The following is a 20,686-nucleotide window of genomic DNA, read 5'->3' as shown; positions in this document are numbered from 1 at the left end:
GCCCTCCGTACTTAAATCATAAACCCTCTCTTACTCTGGGCTTTTGCTCGCACACACACACTCTCTCCCCCAATCGATTCTTTTCGCTCCGAGATTTGAACCAAAAAGTTCGAACCTTTTCTCTTCTTCCCGCTCTCTCAGGGAAGCCAAATTCGATCTAGGGTTCTGGGTCTCTCGCCCCCCCAAGTTATCCACTATCTCTACCCCAAAAACTCGATTCCTTTTCAGATTTCAATCAACATGTCGCAAGACGAGGAGATTGTGATGCGAGACGTGACCAACGCGGGTCTCTGCGTCGGTGACCGCATTGGCCGAGAAGCCGCATCTCAGCTCGACCTAGAAGAGGCTCTAGAAGCTTCCAGATACGCTAGTCATCCGTACTCCACTCATCCCAGAGAGGTGAACGACTCTACTCCCTCGTCTATGGTTTTAATTGAAGAAGCAATAATTAGCTTGGTTTCTTGAATTCGAGTAAAATTACAAGAAGGGGATGTATTTGAGTGTGTTTTATTTTGATGCAGTGGCCACCGTTGATCGAAGTGGGTGACACGTGGGAGTTGCCTTCTGTACTTATTGATAGGTATAATACAGCAGGCGGTGAAGGGACGGCCTTGTGTGGGATTTTCCCAGAGATTCGACGGGCTTGGGCCTCCGTTGACAACTCTCTCTTCTTGTGGCGTTTTGACAAAAGGTAATCCATTTGGAGTTTATGCCTTGTTTTCGTTGCTTTGTATTGATAAAGGAATGTAAATTAGGGATGGGCAGTGTCCTGAGTATAGCGGGGAAGAGCAGGCTATTTGTGCGGTTGGATTAGCTAAATGTAGACCTGGAGTTTTTGTTGAAGCTATTCAATATCTTTTGGTGTTAGCCACTCCTGTTGAGGTAGGTGACACTTTTTTTGTTGGTTTTGTGGTATTTTATATAATTTTTTGAGAGAAAAAACTGTACTTTCTTATCAGTTGGTTCTTGTTGGAGTTTGCTGCATTGAAGGACCTGATGGTAGAGATCCTTATGCTGAAATTTCAGTACAGCCTCTGCCTGACTATACAATATCGTCAGATGGGGTAGCCATGACATGCGTTTCATGTACTAATAAAGGGCGCATTTTCATGGCTGGACGTGATGGTCACATATATGAGCTTTTATATGCAACTGGCTCAGGGTGGCATAAACGTTGCCGTAAGGTGTGCCTTACTGCAGGTGTTGGTAGTATGATCTCGAGGTACCTATATTAGTTTTGTCTTTTCCCCCTTCTTTTTGTTCTCTTTGATTTATGGAATCTAGGACAAAAGCAAGATTCTAGCAATTATCTCTAACTCATTGTACTTCTGATCGTTTTTAAACATATATCTCTAATTCTGTCAATGTTAGGTGGGTTGTACCAAATGTATTCAAGTTTGGAGCTGTTGATCCTGTTGTGGAGATGGTAATTGATAATGAAAGGCATATTTTATATGCCCGTACTGAGGAGATGAAACTTCAAGCATATGTCTTTGGGCCGAATGGGGAAGGCCCTCTCAAGATGGTTGCAGAAGAAAGGAATCTGTTAAACCAGAAGGACGTGAGCCAGTCAGCAGCGGCAGGTCGAGCTAACAAGCCAACTATAGTCAGCCTTTCACCATTGTCCATGTTGGAATCCAAGTGGTTGCACCTTGTTGCTTCCTTATCAGATGGTAGGAGGATGTATCTCTCCACCTCTTCAAGTGGAAGTAGTTTCAGCGGGTTCAGCAACCACCGCCAGGCTCCGAACTGTTTAAAAGTCGTTTCAACTAGGCCATCTCCTCCATTGGGGGCCGGTGTTGGGCTTGGTTTTGGAGCTGCATCTCTTGCTGGTAGAACTCCGAATGAGGATCTCTCCATGAAGGTTGACACATCATTTTATTCTGTTGGAACCCTTGTCCTTTCAGATTCATCGCCACCTGCTATGTCTTCTCTTCTGGTTGTTAGCAAAGATTCAAGCGTGCATTCTCAGGTTGGCGGCACTTCAGGGTCAAGTTCAAGGAGTTCTCGGGCGTTACGTGAAGTAGTCTCCTCTCTACCCATTGAAGGCCGTATGCTTTTTGTAGCAGATGTGCTCCCCTCTCCCGACACTGCTGCTACTATTCAATCATTATATTCAGAACTTGAATACTGTGGACTCGAAGTCTCGGGAGAGTCTTATGAAAAGGCTTGCGGTAAACTCTGGGCCAGAGGTGATCTATCGACCCAGCATATTTTGCCAAGGAGAAAGATTGTCATTTTTACCACCATGGGTATGATGGAACTGATCTTTAACAGGCCTGTTGATATCTTGAGAAGACTTCTAGAATCTAACTCTCCAAGGTCCCTTCTGGAAGATTTCTTCACCCGCTTTGGAGCAGGCGAAGCAGCTGCAATGTGCTTGATGTTGGCTGCTCGGATAATAAATTTTGAAGATTTAATTAGTAACATTGTTGCCGATAAAGCAGCTGAGGCTTTTGAGGATCCGAGAATGGTAGGAATGCCACAATTTGATGGCAGTAGTGGATTGTCAAACACTAGAACAGCAACTGGAGGTTTCAGCATGGGCCAAGTTGTTCAAGAAGCTGAGCCCATTTTCTCAGGTGCTCATGAAGGGCTCTGCCTTTGTACGTCAAGATTACTTTTTCCCATATGGGAACTTTCTGTGATGTCTAAAAAACCCAGTTCTGATGCCATGTCTGGGGACGGTCTGGTGGTTTGTCGACTTTCTACCAGTGCTATGCATGTGCTGGAAAGCAAGATTCGATCTTTGGAGAAATTCTTAAGATCTAGAAGGAACCAGAGAAGGGGGCTTTATGGATATGTTGCTGGGCTAGGAGGTGTAAGTGGCTCTATTTTGTATGGTACTGGTACAGAGTTGGGAGCAAGTGAAAGGAATATGGTTAGGAGCTTGTTTGGAGCCTACTCCAATGGAGGCGAATCAGCAAATAAAAGACAGCGCTTGCCATATAGTCCTGCTGAATTGGCTGCCACGGAGGTAAGATTTGTTGAATTCTTAGAAATCTAGTGTACTTTCGTCCTCTTCAGCTGGTCCGTTTAGTAAGTCTTTAATTAGCCTTTCCCTCCTGCAGGTGAGGGCGATGGAGTGTATTAGGCAGTTGCTTCTCAGATCTGCAGAAGCCCTTTTCCTACTCCAACTTCTTTCTCAACATCATGTTGCTAGATTGGTTCAGGGCCTTGACGCAAACTTAAAGCAAGCTTTGGTTCAGTTGACATTCCATCAGTTAGTTTGTTCTGAAGAGGGTGACCAAATTACAACAAGGCTCATATCTGCCGTGATGGAGGTATCTCCCTTTATAATTTAAACTAGCCTTGGTGTCCCCCTCTTCTTAATTGTTTTGATTGTCTAACTTAAATCTGCTTCTATTGTTTGCCTCAGTATTATACTGGCTCTGATGGGAGAGGAACAGTCGACGATATTAGTGGGCGACTACGTGAAGGTTGCCCAAGCTACTTCAAGGAGTCGGATTACAAATTCTTCTTAGCTGTTGAACGCCTTGAAAGAGCGGCTTTAGCTGTAGATGCTGAGGAGAAAGAGAGTGTTGCTAGAGAGGCGTTCAGTTTCTTGAGTAAAGTCCCCGGATCTGCGGATCTCAGAACCGTCTGCAAACGTTTTGAGGAACTGAGGTTAGTTTCATTCAAGTAGATGCCCACACACTTGGTTAGTTTTAGTTTATGATCGTTAGTCGATAAACCTTAGTTTCCTTTTGCTTGTTAGAATTGTGTTAAAGCTTGTATTCTTAGTAGCAGTCAAAGGAAAGTTGAATCCTTTAAGCCCTTCTGAAACGAAGTTCAAAGAATATTCCAAAATTCTTTCTCAGTGACAGTCAAGCTAGCTTCTGATTAGAAAAAAATGTATTTGTAAAGATAGACAATGGAAGATAAATCTAGAAATTCGCAGTTAAGCATTCACACAAGAGTAGGGTATAAATCCTAAATCTAATTCATTGAGTTGAAACGGTCAGCTTAATGCAGATACATGATGCATGTTTTTTGCCTTTCTTCTAATATTTCATTTATTTGATATACACTTGAATCATTTTCTACAGGTTCTATGAAGCTGTTGTATGCTTGCCTTTGCAGAAAGCCCAAGCCCTTGATCCTGATGGCGATGCTTTCAACGACCAAATTGATGCTTCCATCAGAGAGCATGCTCTTGCCCAGCGAAAACAATGCTATGAAATTATTGCCAATGCCTTGCGATCTCTAGTCAGTTCCATGCTGGACGAGGCTTCACGTAGACAATATATATGCCAGATCGTTCATCTTGGTGTGCAATCAACTGACAAGGCATTCCGGGAGTACCTATACACGGCCATGATAGAACTCGGTCTTGAAAACGAGCTACTGGAGTACGGAGGTCCAGATTTGGTACCTTTTCTACAGAATGCTGGCAGTCCTTCTGCATCAGAGGTATGCTCTTTATACGCTAGCGGCTAGCTCTTTAAATTATTTCCAATGTTATATTGTCAGGATTCCTATCGAACTTTGTAAATAAACGAGGTATAGGCAACTGTTTTCGAGGAATTATTCATTTCTCTTCTTATGCCATAGGTCGGAGCTGTTTCTGGATCATCTCCGCTGGGTCACTCAGGGACACAGATTTCATCAAATCAAGCAAAATACTTTGATCTACTTGTGAAATACTATGTGTCGAAGAGACAGCATGTGCTTGCTGCTCATGTGTTTCTACGGCTTGCAGAAAGACGCGCAATTGTTTCAGGGGACAATCCTACTCTTGAACAAAGGTAAGCAATCTATCTCGAACGTTTCCCTAGGTCACACATTACCTTGATTCTTTTACCCTCCCTTCTTTTTCTATCTCTAATGGGTTGCTGCCTTGTGAAATTTAGGCGACAATACCTTAGTCACGCAGTTTTACAGGCCAAGAATGCAAGTAATAGCGATGGTCTAGCAGGTTCTGCTCAAGGTGGTTGTGATAGTGGGTTGCTTGATCTGCTTGAAGGCAAACTAGCAGTTCTTCAGTTCCAAATAAAAATCAGAGACAAACTTGAAGCTATTGCCTCCAGTTTTGAGTCCTCGGATGCCATGCAGGACTCTGAGCCAGTACTTAATGGTGATTCTAGTGATGATTCCAGCTTAGCAAATGCAGCAAATGAAAAGGCCTTGGAGCTCTCCGTGGAACTGAAAAGCATAACGCAGTTGTATAATGAATATGCTGTCCCGTTTGAGCTCTGGGAGGTAAGTTTACAAATCATAAACTATCGTCTTTCAATGTAGTTTTGGACCATGTTTCTGGTTAACTGGTTTTCGAGCACTAAGTTTTGGAACAGGGGAAGCCGATACTTCTCCATATCTTTAACTTAGCTAATATTCTCTTTTGGCAAAGACAATAGTGACTGTTTCAGTATCCTGGTTTTAAAATGGAAATCATAAGATCAAACTGTTTACATAGAAAGATTCAGTGCTAGTATCTTCGACTCTTTATGAAGGCTCTCTTTATATTGAATGTTTGCTTATCTGGCCTCATTCATATCATATGCAGATCTGTCTGGAAATGCTCTACTTTGCCAACTATTCTGGGGATGCTGATTCAAGCATAATAAGAGAAACGTGGTCTAGACTCATGGAGCAAGCTCTTTCACAAGGCGGGATAGCTGAAGCGTGTTCAGTTCTCAAGAGAGTGGGATCTCATGTATATCCTGGCGTTGGAGTTGTTTTACCGCTCGACGTTTTGTGCCTTCACCTCGAGAAAGCTGCACTTGTAAGCTTCTCTCTACTCGTTATGTCGTTGATTCTTTCCATCAGGTTAAGAAACTGGATTTGAATACCAAACTGTGGTGGGTTTTACAGGAGAGAGCAGAGAGGAATGAACTCGTAGGGGATGAAGACATAGCTCGAGCTCTACTAGCCGCCTGCAAAGGCGCAGCTGAACCTGTGCTCAACGCTTATGACCGTTTATTATCCAATGGAGCCATTGTATCATCTCCGAATCTAAGAATCCGTCTCCTAGGTTCGGTTCTGGTGGTGCTCCTGGAATGGGCAATGTCTGTATTGTCAGACAGAATGGGATCGAGTCCAGCCAGGTCTTCTCTGATACTAGGTGGCTCGTTTGCGCACGAGAACAAAGCCGTTGTTAACCAAGGGGCCCGTGATAAGATCGCAAGCGCCGCAAACAGGCAAGTTTCTCTCGCTTTCATCTTAAGTAGGTCTAGAGGCATTCACTCGTGTTACATATATATGTTCGGTGTTATCAGATGTAATTTTGCTTTTGGGATAATGGACAGGTACATGACAGAGGTTAGGAGACTGACTCTGCCACCGACGATGACGGAGAGTGTATACGCAGGTTTCAAAAAACTTGACGAGTCTCTTTTAAGTCCATTCTCATTCTGATCCATCCATCATCACTCTTGTTTTTTTCTCCCTCTCTATTTGCATCCAGTTTCTTCACTCTATATTAGGTGGCTTTTAGCAGCTTTCTTGTAACTTTAAAATCACTCCTGGGGGGAAAGTTCTCCCCTCTTTAGTTTGACTCTTGAGAGAGAATCAAAATACTAAAAGAGAAACAATATTATTCTCTAGTTCCTCTTAAAAATTTGAGGACTATTGTGTGTCATTTTTAAATCTGTATTCTGTAATTTGTTTATCGAGTGTTGTTGGTTATTAATGGCATACCGTACACTATTCAAGTGTTTAGTAAGTTTATTGTATTTGTGCTTACCTTCAAAAATAATGTATCAGAAGGTCTTTGCAAGTGCTAAGCACACTATTGTACACTTAATGAAATAATAATGATAAACAATTATTCCTAATAATGTTTAAAGGTATGCGATTCTCGCTCAGTGTCGTATAATATGTGGATTGAAGAACATTTACACATGCTCCAAAGTTAATCTAAAGCTTGATAACAAAAATCTGATTAGGAGTAAACCCGGAATGATGAAACATGATGGTCTCTAGTGATTTGTCGTACATGTGTTTGGACAGAATAGCAAAATGGTCCCTAATAATCTGACAACACATACAAAATCCAGATGGTCCCTAATCCTTCAATGTAATTATGCGAACACCATTGTTATTGATAAGCTATAAGATAATAAACTTTGATTAAACGTTTGCTAATCTGTGACCATTAAAACAAAACAAAATTCCTTTTCAGATAATTGTTCATTATGCAAAAAATAATAGTGGTGAAGCGGAAAGGACAAAATACTATTTCCCGCTAAACAAGCAGAAGGTACAATTAAAATGGTAGACACTAAAAGATTAAACGTAATTAACAGTGACACGCCTATCGTTGTCAACCTCTAAACCTCCTCATTTAAATCTCTCTTTACCTTTCACTTCACAAAACTAAAAACCAAAAGTGTTCTTTCTCTCCCGATTCTAAAAACCCTACTCTGCTTTGCGCCGATCTCCCTTCTTAATGGAGGAAAGAGGATTCATGTCACCTTCGTTGGCGTCTTATCGAGAAGGAGGAGGAGGAAGCAAGGGCATGTCTCGACGGAGGCCAATGAGGCCGAGCTTTGACGCTGATAACGAGTTCATAACTTTACTCCACGGCTCGGATCCCGTCAGAATTGAGTTGAATCGTCTCGAGAACGAACTCAGAGGTAACTAGAATTGAAATTGTTTTTTTTTTAGATTATGATTCTAGCAACGTGTTGTTGACTTGGTGTGTGTACAGACAAGGATAGAGAGTTGTCTGAAGCTCAAGCTGAGATCAAAGCATTGAAGTTGTCTGAACGGCAAAGAGAGAAGGCTGTTGAAGAGGTTCATCATCCCTGGCTTACTTAAAAAAGCTCAAAAAGCTCCCAACATTTTTTTTATTTTTTTTTTAATTTTGCATAATATTTACTTCACTTCCTATTGAAACTTATGATATTCATATTCACAGAAGATGGAGTAGTAGTAGTCATGTACAATTATTTGGATAGTGGACAACCATCATATAGAAGAGCTTATAAGATCATTTAATTCTTACAGTTGCGTCCGTGTACTGACCTCTCTCTCTCTCTTGTGTTTAATTTGTGTGTTGAAGCTCACGGATGAGCTGGGAAAGATGTCGGCAAAACTCAAGTTGATTGAAAATCTTCTTGAGACTAAAGTATGTTTCTTTATTCATCTCTTTCGTTCCTTCTCTTGGATTCTATGTTTAATCGTTTGTTGTCACAGAACCTTGAGATCAGGAAAATTAATGAAGAAAAGAAGGCTTCCATGGCAGCTCAGTTTGCAGCAGAAGCCTCTCTCCGTAGGGTGCACGCTGCTCAAAAGGATGATGACATGCCTCCTATTGAAGCCATTCTTGCTCCTTTAGAGGCTGAACTCAAGCTCGCAAGACAAGAGGTTTTTTCCTTTTTTTTAATGTATCTTTGCTTAGTTTGATTCAGTTAAGCCATGAGACACTTTTAAACAGCATTATCATCTGATTGGTAGATTGCTAAACTTCAAGACGACAACAAATCACTGGACCGCCTTACCAAATCAAAGGAAGCAGCTTTGCTAGACGCTGAAAGGACAGTTCAGTCTGCATTGGCAAAGGCTTCCATGGTTGATGATCTACAGAACAAGAACCAAGAGTTGATGAAACAAATCGAAATTTGTCAGGAAGAGAATAGGATTATTGACAAGATGCACAGACAGAAGGTTGCAGAAGTTGAGAAGCTTATGCAGAGTGTGCGGGAGTTAGAAGAAGCTGTTCTTGCTGGTGGTGCAGCCGCAAACGCAGTGAGAGATTACCAGAGGAAATTCCAAGAAATGAATGTAAACTAACAACTCGAACGCTTCTAAAGTGCCACGGTAACTGTTTATTTCTTCTTAGTTTGGTCTTGTCTTTGTTCCTTAGGAAGAGAGAAAAATTCTGGAACGGGAACTGGCCCGTGCTAAGGTCAATGCAAACAGAGTTGCTACTGTAGTAGCAAATGAATGGAAAGATTCTAACGACCAAGTGATGCCTGTAAGACAGTGGCTCGAGGAACGGAGATTCATGCAGGTGTTGTTTTCTGTTTCTTGCTTCTCTTGTTGCTTCGAGTAGTATAACATAATTAAGCAGCTCAAATCGGTTTAAGCCGTCTTAAATCGGTTATAAATAGATCTAAATTTGTGCAAATTTTAGTGTAAGTCCACAAAATTATCTGGTTTCGTTTTTTATATATCTAATTTTTATAATTTATTAAAATAATTTTCCCCTGAAATCTAAAAAACTTAGAATATCGAATTTAAACAAATAATTCATAGGCCTATACAAAGCACTTAGTTACAGTTACAGTCTAGCCATTTCTTGAACTTTGACTAAAACTATAGTCGTCTCCTGTTTTTGTCTTGACAGGGAGAAATGCAGCAACTACGTGACAAACTTGCCATAGCTGACCGAGCTGCAAAATCTGAAGCTCAGCTGAAGGTAGAAGAACTATAGCTAACGGCACATCTGTAGATTTCTTTTTTTTATACGGACTTAATTTGGGACTGCTAATTTTATTGCAGGAGAAATTTCTACTGCGGCTTAGAGTGTTAGAAGAGAGTCTAAAGAAGCCTAGCAACAGAGGCACGCCTGGTGTTAGAAGTTCAAGCAACGGGCCTACACGAAGACAATCCCTTGTTGGAGCCGAGACGAGTCCAAAATATTCATCATCAAATGGTTCTGTGGCCAAGAGCAGACCAAGTTCTCAGCCGAGATCATCAACCGCTAGTGCGAGCACTGTACTGAAGAATGCTAGAGGAACATCTTCATCGTTCGATGGGGGAACCAGATCATTGGATAGAAACAAGGTGCTAATGAATAGACCTGGATCAAAGTTTCCTTCGAACCACCAGTCTTCTGAAGGAGCTAGCAGAGTCGAGTCGCCCAGCTCAATAAAAGTGGAAGAATCAGATGACAAGTCAACGGATAACGATAGTGTCCCAGGTGTGTTGTACGATTTGCTGCAGAAAGAGGTGATAACATTAAGAAAAGCTGCTCATGAGAAAGATCAAAGCCTGAGAGACAAGGATGATGCTATTGAGGTTGCTTACTTTAGCCTTCTCCTAGCCTTTAACTGAAATGTTATCTAACGTATTTGGTGTTTGTGATGTGTTTTAGATGTTGGCGAAGAAGGTTGAAACATTAACAAAGGCGATGGAAGTTGAGGCAAAGAAGATGAGAAGAGAAGTCGCTGTAATGGGGAAAGAAGTTGCTGCCATGCGAGTGGATAAAGGACATCAAGATACTAAAACCAGACGTCCCTCCTCCATCTCTAAAGGATCTTCAAACACTGCTCAACTGCTTTCTGGAAGGTATGGTAATCATATACTATGAGCTTTTATATATATAAGATGATGTCATTTTGTTTTACGTGTTTTGATTCTTTCGCAGAGTGTCTGGACGAATTGGGATGACAAAGAGCACATAACAACAAGCTCAACCAATTCGATCAATAACCGGTTGATCTATGTTCTTGTACCAAATGTGATGAACCATCACTAGGAAGAGGGGTTGGATGTGAAAGCTGAAAGAGAAAAAACCGGTTTGGTTCTGTGTAAAAAGAAATTGGCTTTATATATATTTGCCTGATAAGAGAGGTAAGGAGTAAATTTTCTTATTTTGTTTTGTTGGTATAACCGTATAAGAGAGGTAAGGCTTTTGTATTATGTAACGTTTTAAGCTTTTAGCGTGTGATTGTTTGTCCCTTGTTCGGTTAGTCAAGTATTTGGTAGCCTTAATATTTTCTTCCTTTTTCTTAAGAACTGATAAAACCCAAAACCAAATCTGGCAAAATGAGAATTGGGTCACAATTTAACCGAACTTAACCACATAAATTGAACCGTTTCCGTATCATTTCACCGGTACGCGTATCCCGGTTGAGTCATATTGGAAGTAGCTCGCATTAAGATCTTTAAGATAAAGAAAGAATTTGAGCCGCGGTTTGTATACTAATTAAGATTGTGATAGTAAATGAAGAAGAGAGGAAGTTGGACTAGATGCCTTGCAGGAAGAATACTGTGGCCGAGCTAATCTCACACTCGCAGCACTCACTACAAGATGTTCTTCTTCCTCAATCTGCTCAAGGAATAAACAAATAAAAACAAATTTACTAATGCGTAACTCTTAATTTTTTGGACCATTTAAACATTCAAACACTAAGCCTTGGCGCCGTGCACATTATTTAATTTTCGTACTGATTTATTTACTTAATTTATTCTCTCATTATGTTTGAACTTTTCAACTAGTTTAAATTTCCAAAAGAAGCAATCAAACACGTTAGAGAGTGGATTTAGTAGTTAAGTCATTGAATAAATCGCAGCTGTGTAGTGATTATAATAATCTTCAAGGGAATCAAATAAAAGTCAAAATGATAGAGAGAGATTCAACTTCCAGCCTGTCTGTTTTTGCCGTGAACCGGGGTAAAGACACACGAGTACACAAATCCTCTGTCCGGTCTTTTTGATATTTTTCAGGCTTCTGTCAACATCACAAACATAAAAGCTATTTACTTTTCAACTGACTTATTCGTATGTGCGTACTAGGTCTAGTGTGTGTACATAAACATCCCAACACACAAAAGGCTGTCTCTCTTTCTCTCTCTCTCCCTCCCTCTTTATAATCTTTGCAGAAGCCTTTGAAGATCTGAGAGCCAAAAAGACAATGGATGAAAGTCAAGAACTTGCTTTGACCCAGTTGAGAACATTGGTCGAGAAACTCTCTTCTTCCACAGAGGTAATTAAAGTTGTTGGTGTTCTTTTAGCCATTCTAATCCATATCAGAAAATCTGATTGTTTTTTCATCTGTAAGGGATATGAGAAACTGACGTTGATGAGGTTCTTGGTGGCAAGATCAATGAACCCTGACAAGGCAGCAAAGATGTTTGTAGATTGTCAAAAATGGAGAGCCTCCATGGTTCCTCCAAATGGGATCCCAGACGAAGAAGTGAGGGATGAGTTGGAGTTCGGAAAGATCTGTCTTCAGGGTCCAACCAAATCCGGACACCCTTTGGTGCTTGTCTTATGCTCTAAGCATTTTCCTGCCAAGAATGCAGTGAACTTCAAGAGTAATCAATCACCTCTTACTCTATTTTTGAATATAACTGTTCATTGAGTAGATAAGTATTCTGTTTGGGAACCCTAGTAAGCTTTCATGTTCTCTTGTTATTGATAGTCTACAAATGCAGAAAGTTTAGAGTAATTGAATTAGTGAATTTTTAAAATTAGTATCTATGGACTAATCTTTTAATGTGTTTGGTGTTGCAGAGTTTGTTGTTTATGTACTAGACAAAACAATTGCAAGGTTAACACACATCACTTTAACCAAAAACATTTCAAAACGCTGATATTTCGGTTCCTTGATTGTATTACAACCTTTTTGGTTCGTATGTTTCAGTGGCATCAAAGACAAAGAAGTAGGAGATGAGAAGTTAGTAGCCGTTTTCGATCTTGCAAACATTACTTACAAGAACCTTGATGCTCGTGGACTAATCACCAGCTTTCAATTCTTACAAGTAACTATCTCATCTTCCTCTCTCTAAAAAAATTGTCGATCACAACCAAGAAAACTCAGCATCTTGTTTTTAAATCTTGAACATGTTTTGTCCAGTCTTACTACCCGGAACGCCTTGCAAAATGCTACATGTTGCATATGCCTGGATTCTTCGTGTCCGTTTGGAGATTCGTCTGCCGTTTTCTAGAGAAATCTACTCAAGAAAAGGTTTTGATCTCTACTCTTCTAATGATGATGATCTACATATCTCCACATATTCTTGAGCAAATCTTAAGAACGTTACCTTTTTGTTTTGTTGTTGTATAGATTGTGATAGTAACGGATGGAGAAGAAGAGATAAAGTTCAAGGAGGAGATCGGAGTAGATGCCTTGCCGGAAGAATACCGTGGCCGAGCTAAGCTCACACTAATCCAAGATGTTCTTCTTCCTAAGACTGCCCCAGAAATGTGATGTGAACAAGCAAAAAATAATCATGTTTTTAACTCTTCTTGGGAGCAATTATTAATTTCAGTACTGCTTTAACTCTTTTTGTTCTGTAATGACTAGAACAAAAATATCGTTACAACTTTTCAACTACTTAAAAGTTCTCAAAAGAACCAATGGAACACACATGAGAAAAAGTTGTGGAATATATAACTCTGTTGCTTACCACTTTCAAACATCCTACTGTTTCACTATTCCAGATATAAAAAGCGTGTTGTTCTCATTTACTATATTAAAAAAGCCTGATGTTTCATTATGAAAAAATGATTAGTACTCTAAAGTCTCAACCTTTCTTCTTCTATCATCGCCGCCGCCAAAACCTCTCTGTCTCTCTCCCACTTCTTCTTCCTCCTCCTCCTCCTCGCGACGGCGACAATGGCGACACTCACTCATCAAACCCCACAGACCCATTTCCTCTCCAACCTTCCTCTCAAGCCCAAACCCAGAGCCATCTCCGCAAGAGTCAAAATGTCTCTCCACGAATCCGCGCCCTCTCTCGCCGTCGTCGGCGTCACCGGCGCCGTCGGGCAAGAGTTCCTCTCCGTCTTATCCGACCGAGACTTCCCTTACAGCTCCGTCAAGATGCTTGCCTCCAAACGCTCCGCCGGGAAACGCGTCGCCTTCGACGGGCGCGAGTACACGGTGGAGGAGCTCACTGCGGAGAGCTTCAACGGCGTCGACATCGCGCTGTTCAGCGCCGGAGGATCAATAAGCAAGGCCTTTGGGCCACTGGCGGCTGAGAGAGGAACCATCGTCGTTGATAACAGCTCTGCTTTTCGTATGGTTGACGGCGTCCCGCTTGTGATACCTGAAGTGAACCCTGAGGCGATGAGAGGGATTAAAGTCGGAAGTGGTAAAGGGGCGTTGATTGCGAACCCTAATTGCTCCACCATTATCTGTTTGATGGCTGTTACGCCTCTTCATCGTCACGCCAAGGTTCGATTTTTTATGAACGCTGAATCAATGAAACGACGACGTTTTTGATGACAAAGTATGCGTCTTTGTGCTCTGTGTAATGATCTTATTGGTTTGTAACAGGTGAAGAGGATGGTGGTTAGTACGTATCAAGCAGCTAGTGGCGCAGGTGCTGCAGCTATGGAGGAGCTCGTGCAGCAGACTCGCGAGGTTTGGTTTCTATTTAGACATTTTATTGACTTTGGTCTTAACGGTTGTGGTGAGTAGTGATTCTGAAGAAAGATTCTTTTTTTGGGTTGGTGTTGTGTTAGGTTTTAGCGGGCAGACCGCCGACTTGTAACATCTTCGGACAGCAGGTGAATACTCCTCTTCAGTTTCGTTATAGAATTATGTTTCGAAATGTTTTGATTCTGAATTTGATGGTTGTATGTTTTCTACAGTATGCATTTAACCTGTTCTCACATAATGCTCCCATTACTGAGAATGGTTACAACGAAGAGGAGGTGAAACTTGTTAAAGAAACAAGGAAGATCTGGGTGAGTGTCTTTACATAAAGAGCTGGCTACATCTAAATATCCACTTCACTGTGATCTTTTGTTCAAAATGTTGGTTGTATTAAAGAGGCTTCTTACCTTTCTTGCACTTTCCCAGAATGATACAGAAGTAAAAGTAACAGCGACGTGTATACGTGTTCCGGTTATGCGTGCTCATGCAGAGAGTGTGAATCTCCAGTTTGAGAATCCCCTGGACGAGGTAATAATAATACACATCAAACCCTTTTTTGCTACTAAATTTGTTATTCAATAGTTATTTGAAGCATTGGTTTCTTTAAGATTGTAGACTTGGATAGTGTTCTCTGAAGTTGTTATTTGGGCTTTTATCTGCTAGCTTGCATGTTAAGACGCTAGTGAGTAAATAAGTTTTGTGATTCTTCTTGGCGGCAAAAGAATATTATGATCAGTTTTTTTTATTCGGGCTATAACGGTTTTTTGTAACTGTAAATTAACAGAACACAGCAAGAGAGCTGTTGAAGAAAGCACCTGGAGTTTATATCATAGACGACCGCGCTTCTAACACCTTCCCTACTCCACTTGATGTCTCTAACAAAGACGATGTCGCCGTTGGTAGGATCAGGCGAGACGTGTCTCAAGATGGCAATTACGGGTAAGTAAAAAAAGCTTCACTCTTTCTATTGAACCGGTTGAGATTTTTACCATTTGGTTATTACTTAATAATAATAATAAACTTTGTGAAATACAGGCTTGACATATTCGTATGTGGAGATCAAATACGCAAAGGAGCTGCTCTCAATGCTGTTCAGATCGCTGAGATGCTCTTTTGATTTCGATTCTCTCACTTGCCATGACATCTCTGTATGAGATTTGAGCGAAGACTTTGTCTCTTTTTTTTTTGTTTCCCTTTGACGAATTTTTGTTACTTTCTTATACACGAAGTTGTCTCTGAAAATTAATCCATCCCTACGCTTGAACCTTACCAGTTACCGGTTCGAACCAGTACCGGTTTGGTCAATGGAAGATTCAATTTAGCAGGTGGTCTTCAGAAGTTCAGATTGCTTTATAATAGGTCTAGCCACAGAGGATCAAATCTTATGGTCCCTCAATTATTCTACGCACTAACCAGTCACCAATAGGCCCACATTGTCCTTCCTTTTCGCTTTGTAGTTTAGTTAGCCCGTACGATTCCTGCGAAATATTTTATTTTTCTATTAAGATTGAATAAAGTGTTATCCAATACTGATCAACTCCTTCGCTAAGAAGGTTGGTTACTTTGTCGTTATATCATTACCCCACATCAGAAAAAAATGATGAATGAAAAACAGAAAGTAATATCGTGATTATGAAAACGAATATCTCTCTACTTTCTGTTTTAATTGGCTCTTTAAATATTTAACCTATCTCCTCTTCAAATCTATGTTTCCTTTATCCTTTTAAAAATTCCTTTTTTACTAAAAAAAAAAATCTTCTAAATTGCGTCCTATAAACGACGCTTAATTCACATCATTGAGAGTTCCCGACCGTCCGATTAAGTTTCTAATACGATGACGTCAGCAATCGGACATAAGCAATTCGGGATACTCGAAGCAGAGTATTGAAGCTCAAACTAGTGGGACCCTTGAAGACGACGACGAAGAAGACGAAAAATCAAAACACTGTCTTCGGTCAATTCAGTGTTTATAAATAAGAATAAAATAATTGAGAATCCTAAAGCGATCACTCATCATCTACTTACTCGGCGACTATATCGGACATAAGTGATCGTAGATCTCTCATCTTCGTCTGTGGTAAGTCCTCTGTTTCCTTTTCACTGTCGGAAACCGCACTCTGTAGGTCGCGTAGTGATATTAGATTGTTTAGTAACATCGAGTCACTTGTTGTTGTTGTTGTTAGGTTTAATTCTAGAATGGGGAAAACGATTCAAGTGTTTGGTTTCCCTAACGGCGTGAGCGCAGAGGAAGTCAAAAACTTCCTCGAAAGACTCACTGGCCCAGGCACGGTCTACGCAATCAAAGTCAGACAACCGAAAAAAGGCGGTCCTAGAGTCTACGCCATCGTTCAGTTCACATCCGAGAGACTCGCTAGGCATATCGTCACTCTAGCCAGCCAGCGTCTCGACTACGGAAGATCTTACCTCAAGGCCTTCGAAGTCGAACAAGACATCGTCCCCAAACCTAGAGCTTCGTTGCACAACATGCCGAATTTAAAAATGTACTTCGGATGCCAAGTCTCTCCCATGAAGCTTTCCGTTTTCTGGAGTGCTCAAAACGTCGCCGTATCGTACGGAACGGGGATGCGGAAATTCCACTTCTCATTGTCTTGGTGCGAGAAAGAGTATCGCCTCGAGCTTCCTTACGAAAACATATGGCATATCGATTTGCATTTCCCTCAAGGACGTAGAGACTCCAAGTTTCTTGTGATTCAGGTCATTGGTGCTCCGAAGATCTTCGAGAAAGAAGATCAACCTGTTAACCTCTTGTTCGGGTTGCTAGACTTCTACCGCGACGGGTCCGACGAGCAGTGGATAAGAACTACAGACTTCACTTCCTCTTCATGTATAAGCCAATCATCAGCCTTCTGTTTAGAGCTTCCCGTTCATCTCAACGTCTCTGACTTCAGAGAGAACTTCGCCAACTACGCGGAACACGAAGACAGCACTTTCGCCCTCGAATCCGGGCGTAGCTTCTCATCAAACGCGAACAAACTCGTCCCTGTTGTTGACCCTCCTCCAGGGTGTTACCTCCCTTTCGAGATCTTGTTCAAAGTCAACACACTGGTCCAAAACGCGTGCATCCCAGGGCCAGCTCTCGATCCCGCCTTCTATCAGCTCCTTAACCCGCAGAGATTCGATAGAGCTCTCATAGACCACTGCCTCGAGAAGCTTTTTCACCTTCCCGAATGTTGCTACGCTCCTGCTCGTTGGCTACGCGAAGAGTACTCAACATGGGTAACGAAAGGGAAGCTTCCACAGTCTCCTATGATATCTCTAGACGATGGACTCGTGTATATGTATCGGGTTCAAGTCACGCCTACAAGAGTCTATTTCTCTGGCCCCGAGGTGAACGTTTCGAACCGCGTGCTACGTCACTACTCAGACTACATCAACAACTTCCTCAGGATCTCGTTTGTTGACGAAGATCTTGAGAAAGTTCGCTCCATGGATCTCTCTCCACGCTCCTCTACCGTGAAAAGAACAAAGTTATACGAGAGGATTAACTCTGTTCTTAGGGACGGGATCGTCATCGGTGATAAGAGGTTCGAGTTTCTCGCATTCTCTTCCTCCCAGCTGAGGGAGAACTCCGCGTGGATGTTCGCGCCGGTCAACGGGATCACAGCAGCTAACATCAGAGCTTGGATGGGGGATTTCGACAATATACGAAACGTGGCTAAATACGCTGCGAGGCTAGGCCAGTCGTTTAGCTCGTCGAGGGAGACGCTTACTGTTAGGAGAGATGAGATTGAAGTGATTCCCGATGTCGAGATCAGATATTCTGACGTTCACTATGTGTTTTCCGACGGAATAGGGAAGATCTCAGCTGAGTTCGCTAGACGCGTAGCTAAGAAATGCGGCTTGACGGAGTTTTTCCCGTCTGCTTATCAAATCCGTTACGGCGGGTATAAAGGAGTGGTGGCTGTTGATCCGAACTCCTCGAAGAAACTGTCTTTGAGGAAGAGTATGAGCAAGTTCGAGTCGGAGAACACAAAGCTGGATGTGTTGGCGTGGAGTAAGTACCAACCTTGTTATATGAACAGACAGCTGATCACGCTGTTGTCTACTCTCGGAGTCGAAGACAATGTCTTCGAGAAGAAACAAAGAGAAGTTGTGAACCAGCTCGACGCGATCTTAACCGATCCTCTTGAGGCTTTTGAGGCTCTCGGTATGATGGCTCCAGGGGAGAACACGAAGATTCTCAAGGAGCTGATCTTGTGTGGTTACAAACCCGACGCCGAGCCTTTCCTCTCGATGATGCTTCAGAATTTCAGAGCGTCGAAACTGTTGGAACTGCGGACCAAAACTCGGGTTTTCATTCCTCGCGGAAGATCGATGATGGGATGCCTTGATGAGACCAGAACGCTTGAATACGGTCAAGTGGTGGTGCAGTATACGGATCCCACTAGGCCGGGAAGTAAATACATCGTCACGGGACTTGTTGTGGTTGCGAAAAACCCGTGTCTGCATCCCGGTGACGTGCGTGTTCTTCAAGCTGTCAACGTCCCAGCTTTGAGTCACATGGTGGATTGTGTTGTTTTCCCGCAGAAGGGCCCGCGGTAAACTCTTGTCTAATCTTGATTATAATTTTTGCCAAACTTCTTTAATAGTCTAGAACTTACATTGGAATCTGATGTTATTTTTGTGCATAGGCCACATCCGAATGAGTGTTCCGGGAGTGATTTAGATGGAGATATATACTTTGTATGTTGGGATCCTGAACTCATTCCACAAGGAACGTCTAACCCAATGGACTACACTCCTGAACCAGCTCAAATCTTGGATCATGATGTCACTATTGAGGTAAAAATATCTTTGATCGCTTGTTTATTTTATTTTATTTTTTGTTATTTTTGCATTTGGATAGTAATTTTGATATGCTAAACCTTTTTCCAGGAAATTGAAGAGTATTTCACGAACTACATTGTGAATGATAGTCTTGGAATCATCGCAAATGCTCATACCGCTTTCGCCGATAAGGAACCTCTCAAAGCATTCAGTGACCCGTGCATTGAGCTTGCACGAAAGTTCTCTATCGCTGTTGATTTCCCAAAAACAGGTGTTGCAGCTGAGATACCTCAGCATCTTTACGTGAAAGAGTATCCAGATTTTATGGAGAAGCCAGATAAACCAACGTACGAGTCGAAAAACGTGATTGGTAAGCTTTTCAGAGAGGTGAAAGAGCGAGCTCCTCCGTTGATCTCGATCAAATCGTTTACTCTTGATGTGGCCTCCAAGTCTTATGACAAAGACATGGAAGTCAACGGATTCGAGGAGTATGTTGACCAAGCTTTCTTCCACAAGGGAAATTATGATTACAAATTAGGTAATTTGATGGATTACTATGGGATTAAGACAGAGGCTGAGATACTTAGTGGCGGTATCATGAGGATGTCGAAGTCATTCACCAAGAGACGGGACGCGGAATCTATTGGAAGGGCGGTTCGGTCGCTTAGGAAAGAAGCTTTGTCGTGGTTCAATGCTTCTGAAGATGAAGAAGAGGTGGTTAATGAATCTGCAAAGGCCTCGGCTTGGTATCATGTGACGTACCACCGAAGTTACTGGGGAGTTTATAATGAGGGTTTGAACCGTGACCATTTCTTGAGCTTTGCGTGGTGCGTTTATGATAAGCTTGTGAGGATTAAGAAGGCTAATGTTGGGAGGCGTCAGCGGCAGGAGACTCTTGAGCGGTTAGGCCTCATGCGTTTGAGTTGATTCTTAGCCAGATTCTTTTAAGAACTTTTTTTTATCCTTTGGTTGGGTTTTTCTATGTACAAAATGTTTGGTGTGGAGTGCTCGTTGTACTAAATGTTTGGTTTGGACTTATAAATCGTAATTTTCGTATCATGCAATCAAATAAATTATGCTAATGACTAAGAATCTTTTTTTTATCACAAGACTAAGAATCTTATATATCTATAACATATAGCAGAAGACAAAAGCTTACTACAATAAATAACCTCATGAAAGCCTAAGTTACAAAAACAAAAAAAAATAACCCCTCAACATTATACGTACATGAACACTTTCTCTGGAATAGGCCAGGTCCATCAAACACGGACAAAACTTAGGTTCACCTCCTAAAATGAACCTTTAAATTCACCCTACCATTTATAACCAATCAAATTTCCACTTAGATTATTAATTAAAAAACATTAAAATAAACAAAAAATAGCTATAAAAAATAAAAATGATAATTTTAGCGACGCTAACGTTTCCAGCGAACCCTAAACCCTAAATTTTAAATTCTAAACCCTATACCCTAAATTCTAAACCTAAATCCAAACCCCTAAACCCAAACCCTATACCCTAAACCCTAATCCTAGACCCCTAAACCCAAACTCTATACCCTAAACCTTAATCCTAGACCCTAAACCCAAACTCTATACCCTAAACCCAAAAACTAGACTATAAACCTAAACTCTATACCCTAAACCCAAGTCCTAAACCCTAAACCCAAACCGTAAACCTTAAACCCAAATTATATACCCTAAACTCAAAACTTTAACCATAAGTCCAAACGGTAAATCCTAAACCCAAACCGTAAATCCTAAACCCAAAACCTATACCCTAAATCTAAATCTTAGACCTAAAATCCAACCGGTAAACTCTAAACCCAAACCCCAAACT

General features: G+C 41.5%; 5 protein-coding genes across 6 annotated transcripts; all 5 read left to right on the top strand.

Annotated features, from left to right (window-relative positions):
- Positions 1-6,664, top strand: LOC103872279 (nuclear pore complex protein NUP155). Its single transcript, XM_018659978.2, has 14 exons — positions 1-173; positions 213-399; positions 522-691; positions 756-882; positions 960-1,222; positions 1,372-2,977; positions 3,072-3,284; positions 3,380-3,627; positions 4,050-4,413; positions 4,555-4,748; positions 4,854-5,202; positions 5,507-5,725; positions 5,815-6,140; positions 6,249-6,664. The coding sequence occupies exons 2-14, from the start codon at positions 241-243 to the stop codon at positions 6,355-6,357; spliced, it is 4,347 nt and encodes a 1,448-aa protein (XP_018515494.2). The 5' UTR covers positions 1-173; positions 213-240; the 3' UTR covers positions 6,358-6,664.
- Positions 6,665-7,298: 634 nt separating this feature from the next.
- On the top strand, positions 7,299-10,664 carry LOC103872278 (microtubule-associated protein 70-4). Its single transcript, XM_009150623.3, has 10 exons — positions 7,299-7,577; positions 7,652-7,737; positions 8,006-8,071; positions 8,140-8,310; positions 8,401-8,727; positions 8,810-8,956; positions 9,293-9,364; positions 9,448-9,966; positions 10,043-10,236; positions 10,316-10,664. Exons 1-10 carry the CDS (start codon positions 7,391-7,393, stop codon positions 10,350-10,352), a joined length of 1,806 nt encoding a protein of 601 aa, XP_009148871.1. The 5' UTR covers positions 7,299-7,390; the 3' UTR covers positions 10,353-10,664.
- A 778-nt stretch (positions 10,665-11,442) lies between these two features.
- Positions 11,443-13,009, top strand: LOC103872276 (CRAL-TRIO domain-containing protein YKL091C). Its single transcript, XM_009150622.3, has 6 exons — positions 11,443-11,656; positions 11,732-11,987; positions 12,187-12,223; positions 12,317-12,434; positions 12,530-12,640; positions 12,740-13,009. Exons 1-6 carry the CDS (start codon positions 11,585-11,587, stop codon positions 12,881-12,883), a joined length of 738 nt encoding a protein of 245 aa, XP_009148870.1. The 5' UTR covers positions 11,443-11,584; the 3' UTR covers positions 12,884-13,009.
- A 172-nt stretch (positions 13,010-13,181) lies between these two features.
- LOC103872275 (aspartate-semialdehyde dehydrogenase) lies at positions 13,182-15,380 on the top strand. The gene is made up of 7 exons (XM_009150621.3): positions 13,182-13,852; positions 13,955-14,041; positions 14,143-14,187; positions 14,272-14,367; positions 14,483-14,584; positions 14,841-14,995; positions 15,092-15,380. The coding sequence occupies exons 1-7, from the start codon at positions 13,292-13,294 to the stop codon at positions 15,171-15,173; spliced, it is 1,128 nt and encodes a 375-aa protein (XP_009148869.1). The 5' UTR covers positions 13,182-13,291; the 3' UTR covers positions 15,174-15,380.
- Positions 15,381-15,634: 254 nt separating this feature from the next.
- LOC103872274 (RNA-dependent RNA polymerase 1) lies at positions 15,635-19,926 on the top strand. 2 transcript variants are annotated; one of them, XM_009150620.2, is made up of 4 exons: positions 15,635-16,133; positions 16,240-18,615; positions 18,709-18,859; positions 18,953-19,771. In XM_009150620.2, the coding sequence occupies exons 2-4, from the start codon at positions 16,253-16,255 to the stop codon at positions 19,769-19,771; spliced, it is 3,333 nt and encodes a 1,110-aa protein (XP_009148868.1). In that variant the 5' UTR covers positions 15,635-16,133; positions 16,240-16,252. The 2 variants fall into 2 exon arrangements, with proteins under 2 accessions (XP_009148868.1, XP_033130018.1); XM_033274127.1 differs by lacking the exon at positions 15,635-16,133 and having other exon boundaries at positions 16,253-18,615; positions 18,953-19,926.
- Positions 19,927-20,686: the final 760 nt, after the last annotated feature.

The sequence above is a fragment of the Brassica rapa genome, chromosome A06 (genome assembly GCF_000309985.2).
Source record: "Brassica rapa cultivar Chiifu-401-42 chromosome A06, CAAS_Brap_v3.01, whole genome shotgun sequence".
In the NCBI taxonomy this organism is placed as follows: Eukaryota; Viridiplantae; Streptophyta; class Magnoliopsida; order Brassicales; family Brassicaceae; genus Brassica; species Brassica rapa.
The sequence above is the reverse complement of the archived record's forward strand: the minus strand, read 5'-3'. Positions and strand labels throughout refer to the sequence as shown.

Bases quoted from the DNA above. Each gene is read 5' to 3' on its own strand.
- LOC103872279 (XM_018659978.2), top strand. From the start codon at position 241: ATGTCGCAAGACGAGGAGATTGTGATGCGAGACGTGACCAACGCGGGT. The intron at 692-755 runs GTAATCCATTTG...AATGTAAATTAG, and splicing joins TTGTGGCGTTTTGACAAAAG to GGATGGGCAGTGTCCTGAGT. The intron at 6,141-6,248 runs GCAAGTTTCTCT...GATAATGGACAG, and splicing joins ATCGCAAGCGCCGCAAACAG to GTACATGACAGAGGTTAGGA.
- LOC103872278 (XM_009150623.3), top strand. From the start codon at position 7,391: ATGGAGGAAAGAGGATTCATGTCACCTTCGTTGGCGTCTTATCGAGAA. The intron at 8,072-8,139 runs GTATGTTTCTTT...TTGTTGTCACAG, and splicing joins AAAATCTTCTTGAGACTAAA to AACCTTGAGATCAGGAAAAT. The intron at 8,728-8,809 runs GTAAACTAACAA...TTTGTTCCTTAG, and splicing joins GGAAATTCCAAGAAATGAAT to GAAGAGAGAAAAATTCTGGA.
- LOC103872276 (XM_009150622.3), top strand. From the start codon at position 11,585: ATGGATGAAAGTCAAGAACTTGCTTTGACCCAGTTGAGAACATTGGTC. The intron at 12,435-12,529 runs GTAACTATCTCA...TGTTTTGTCCAG, and splicing joins CCAGCTTTCAATTCTTACAA to TCTTACTACCCGGAACGCCT. The intron at 12,641-12,739 runs GTTTTGATCTCT...GTTGTTGTATAG, and splicing joins AGAAATCTACTCAAGAAAAG to ATTGTGATAGTAACGGATGG.
- LOC103872275 (XM_009150621.3), top strand. From the start codon at position 13,292: ATGGCGACACTCACTCATCAAACCCCACAGACCCATTTCCTCTCCAAC. The intron at 14,042-14,142 runs GTTTGGTTTCTA...GTGTTGTGTTAG, and splicing joins TCGTGCAGCAGACTCGCGAG to GTTTTAGCGGGCAGACCGCC. The intron at 14,188-14,271 runs GTGAATACTCCT...TGTTTTCTACAG, and splicing joins GTAACATCTTCGGACAGCAG to TATGCATTTAACCTGTTCTC.
- LOC103872274 (XM_033274127.1), top strand. From the start codon at position 16,253: ATGGGGAAAACGATTCAAGTGTTTGGTTTCCCTAACGGCGTGAGCGCA. The intron at 18,616-18,708 runs GTAAACTCTTGT...TTTTGTGCATAG, and splicing joins TTCCCGCAGAAGGGCCCGCG to GCCACATCCGAATGAGTGTT. The intron at 18,860-18,952 runs GTAAAAATATCT...ACCTTTTTCCAG, and splicing joins ATCATGATGTCACTATTGAG to GAAATTGAAGAGTATTTCAC.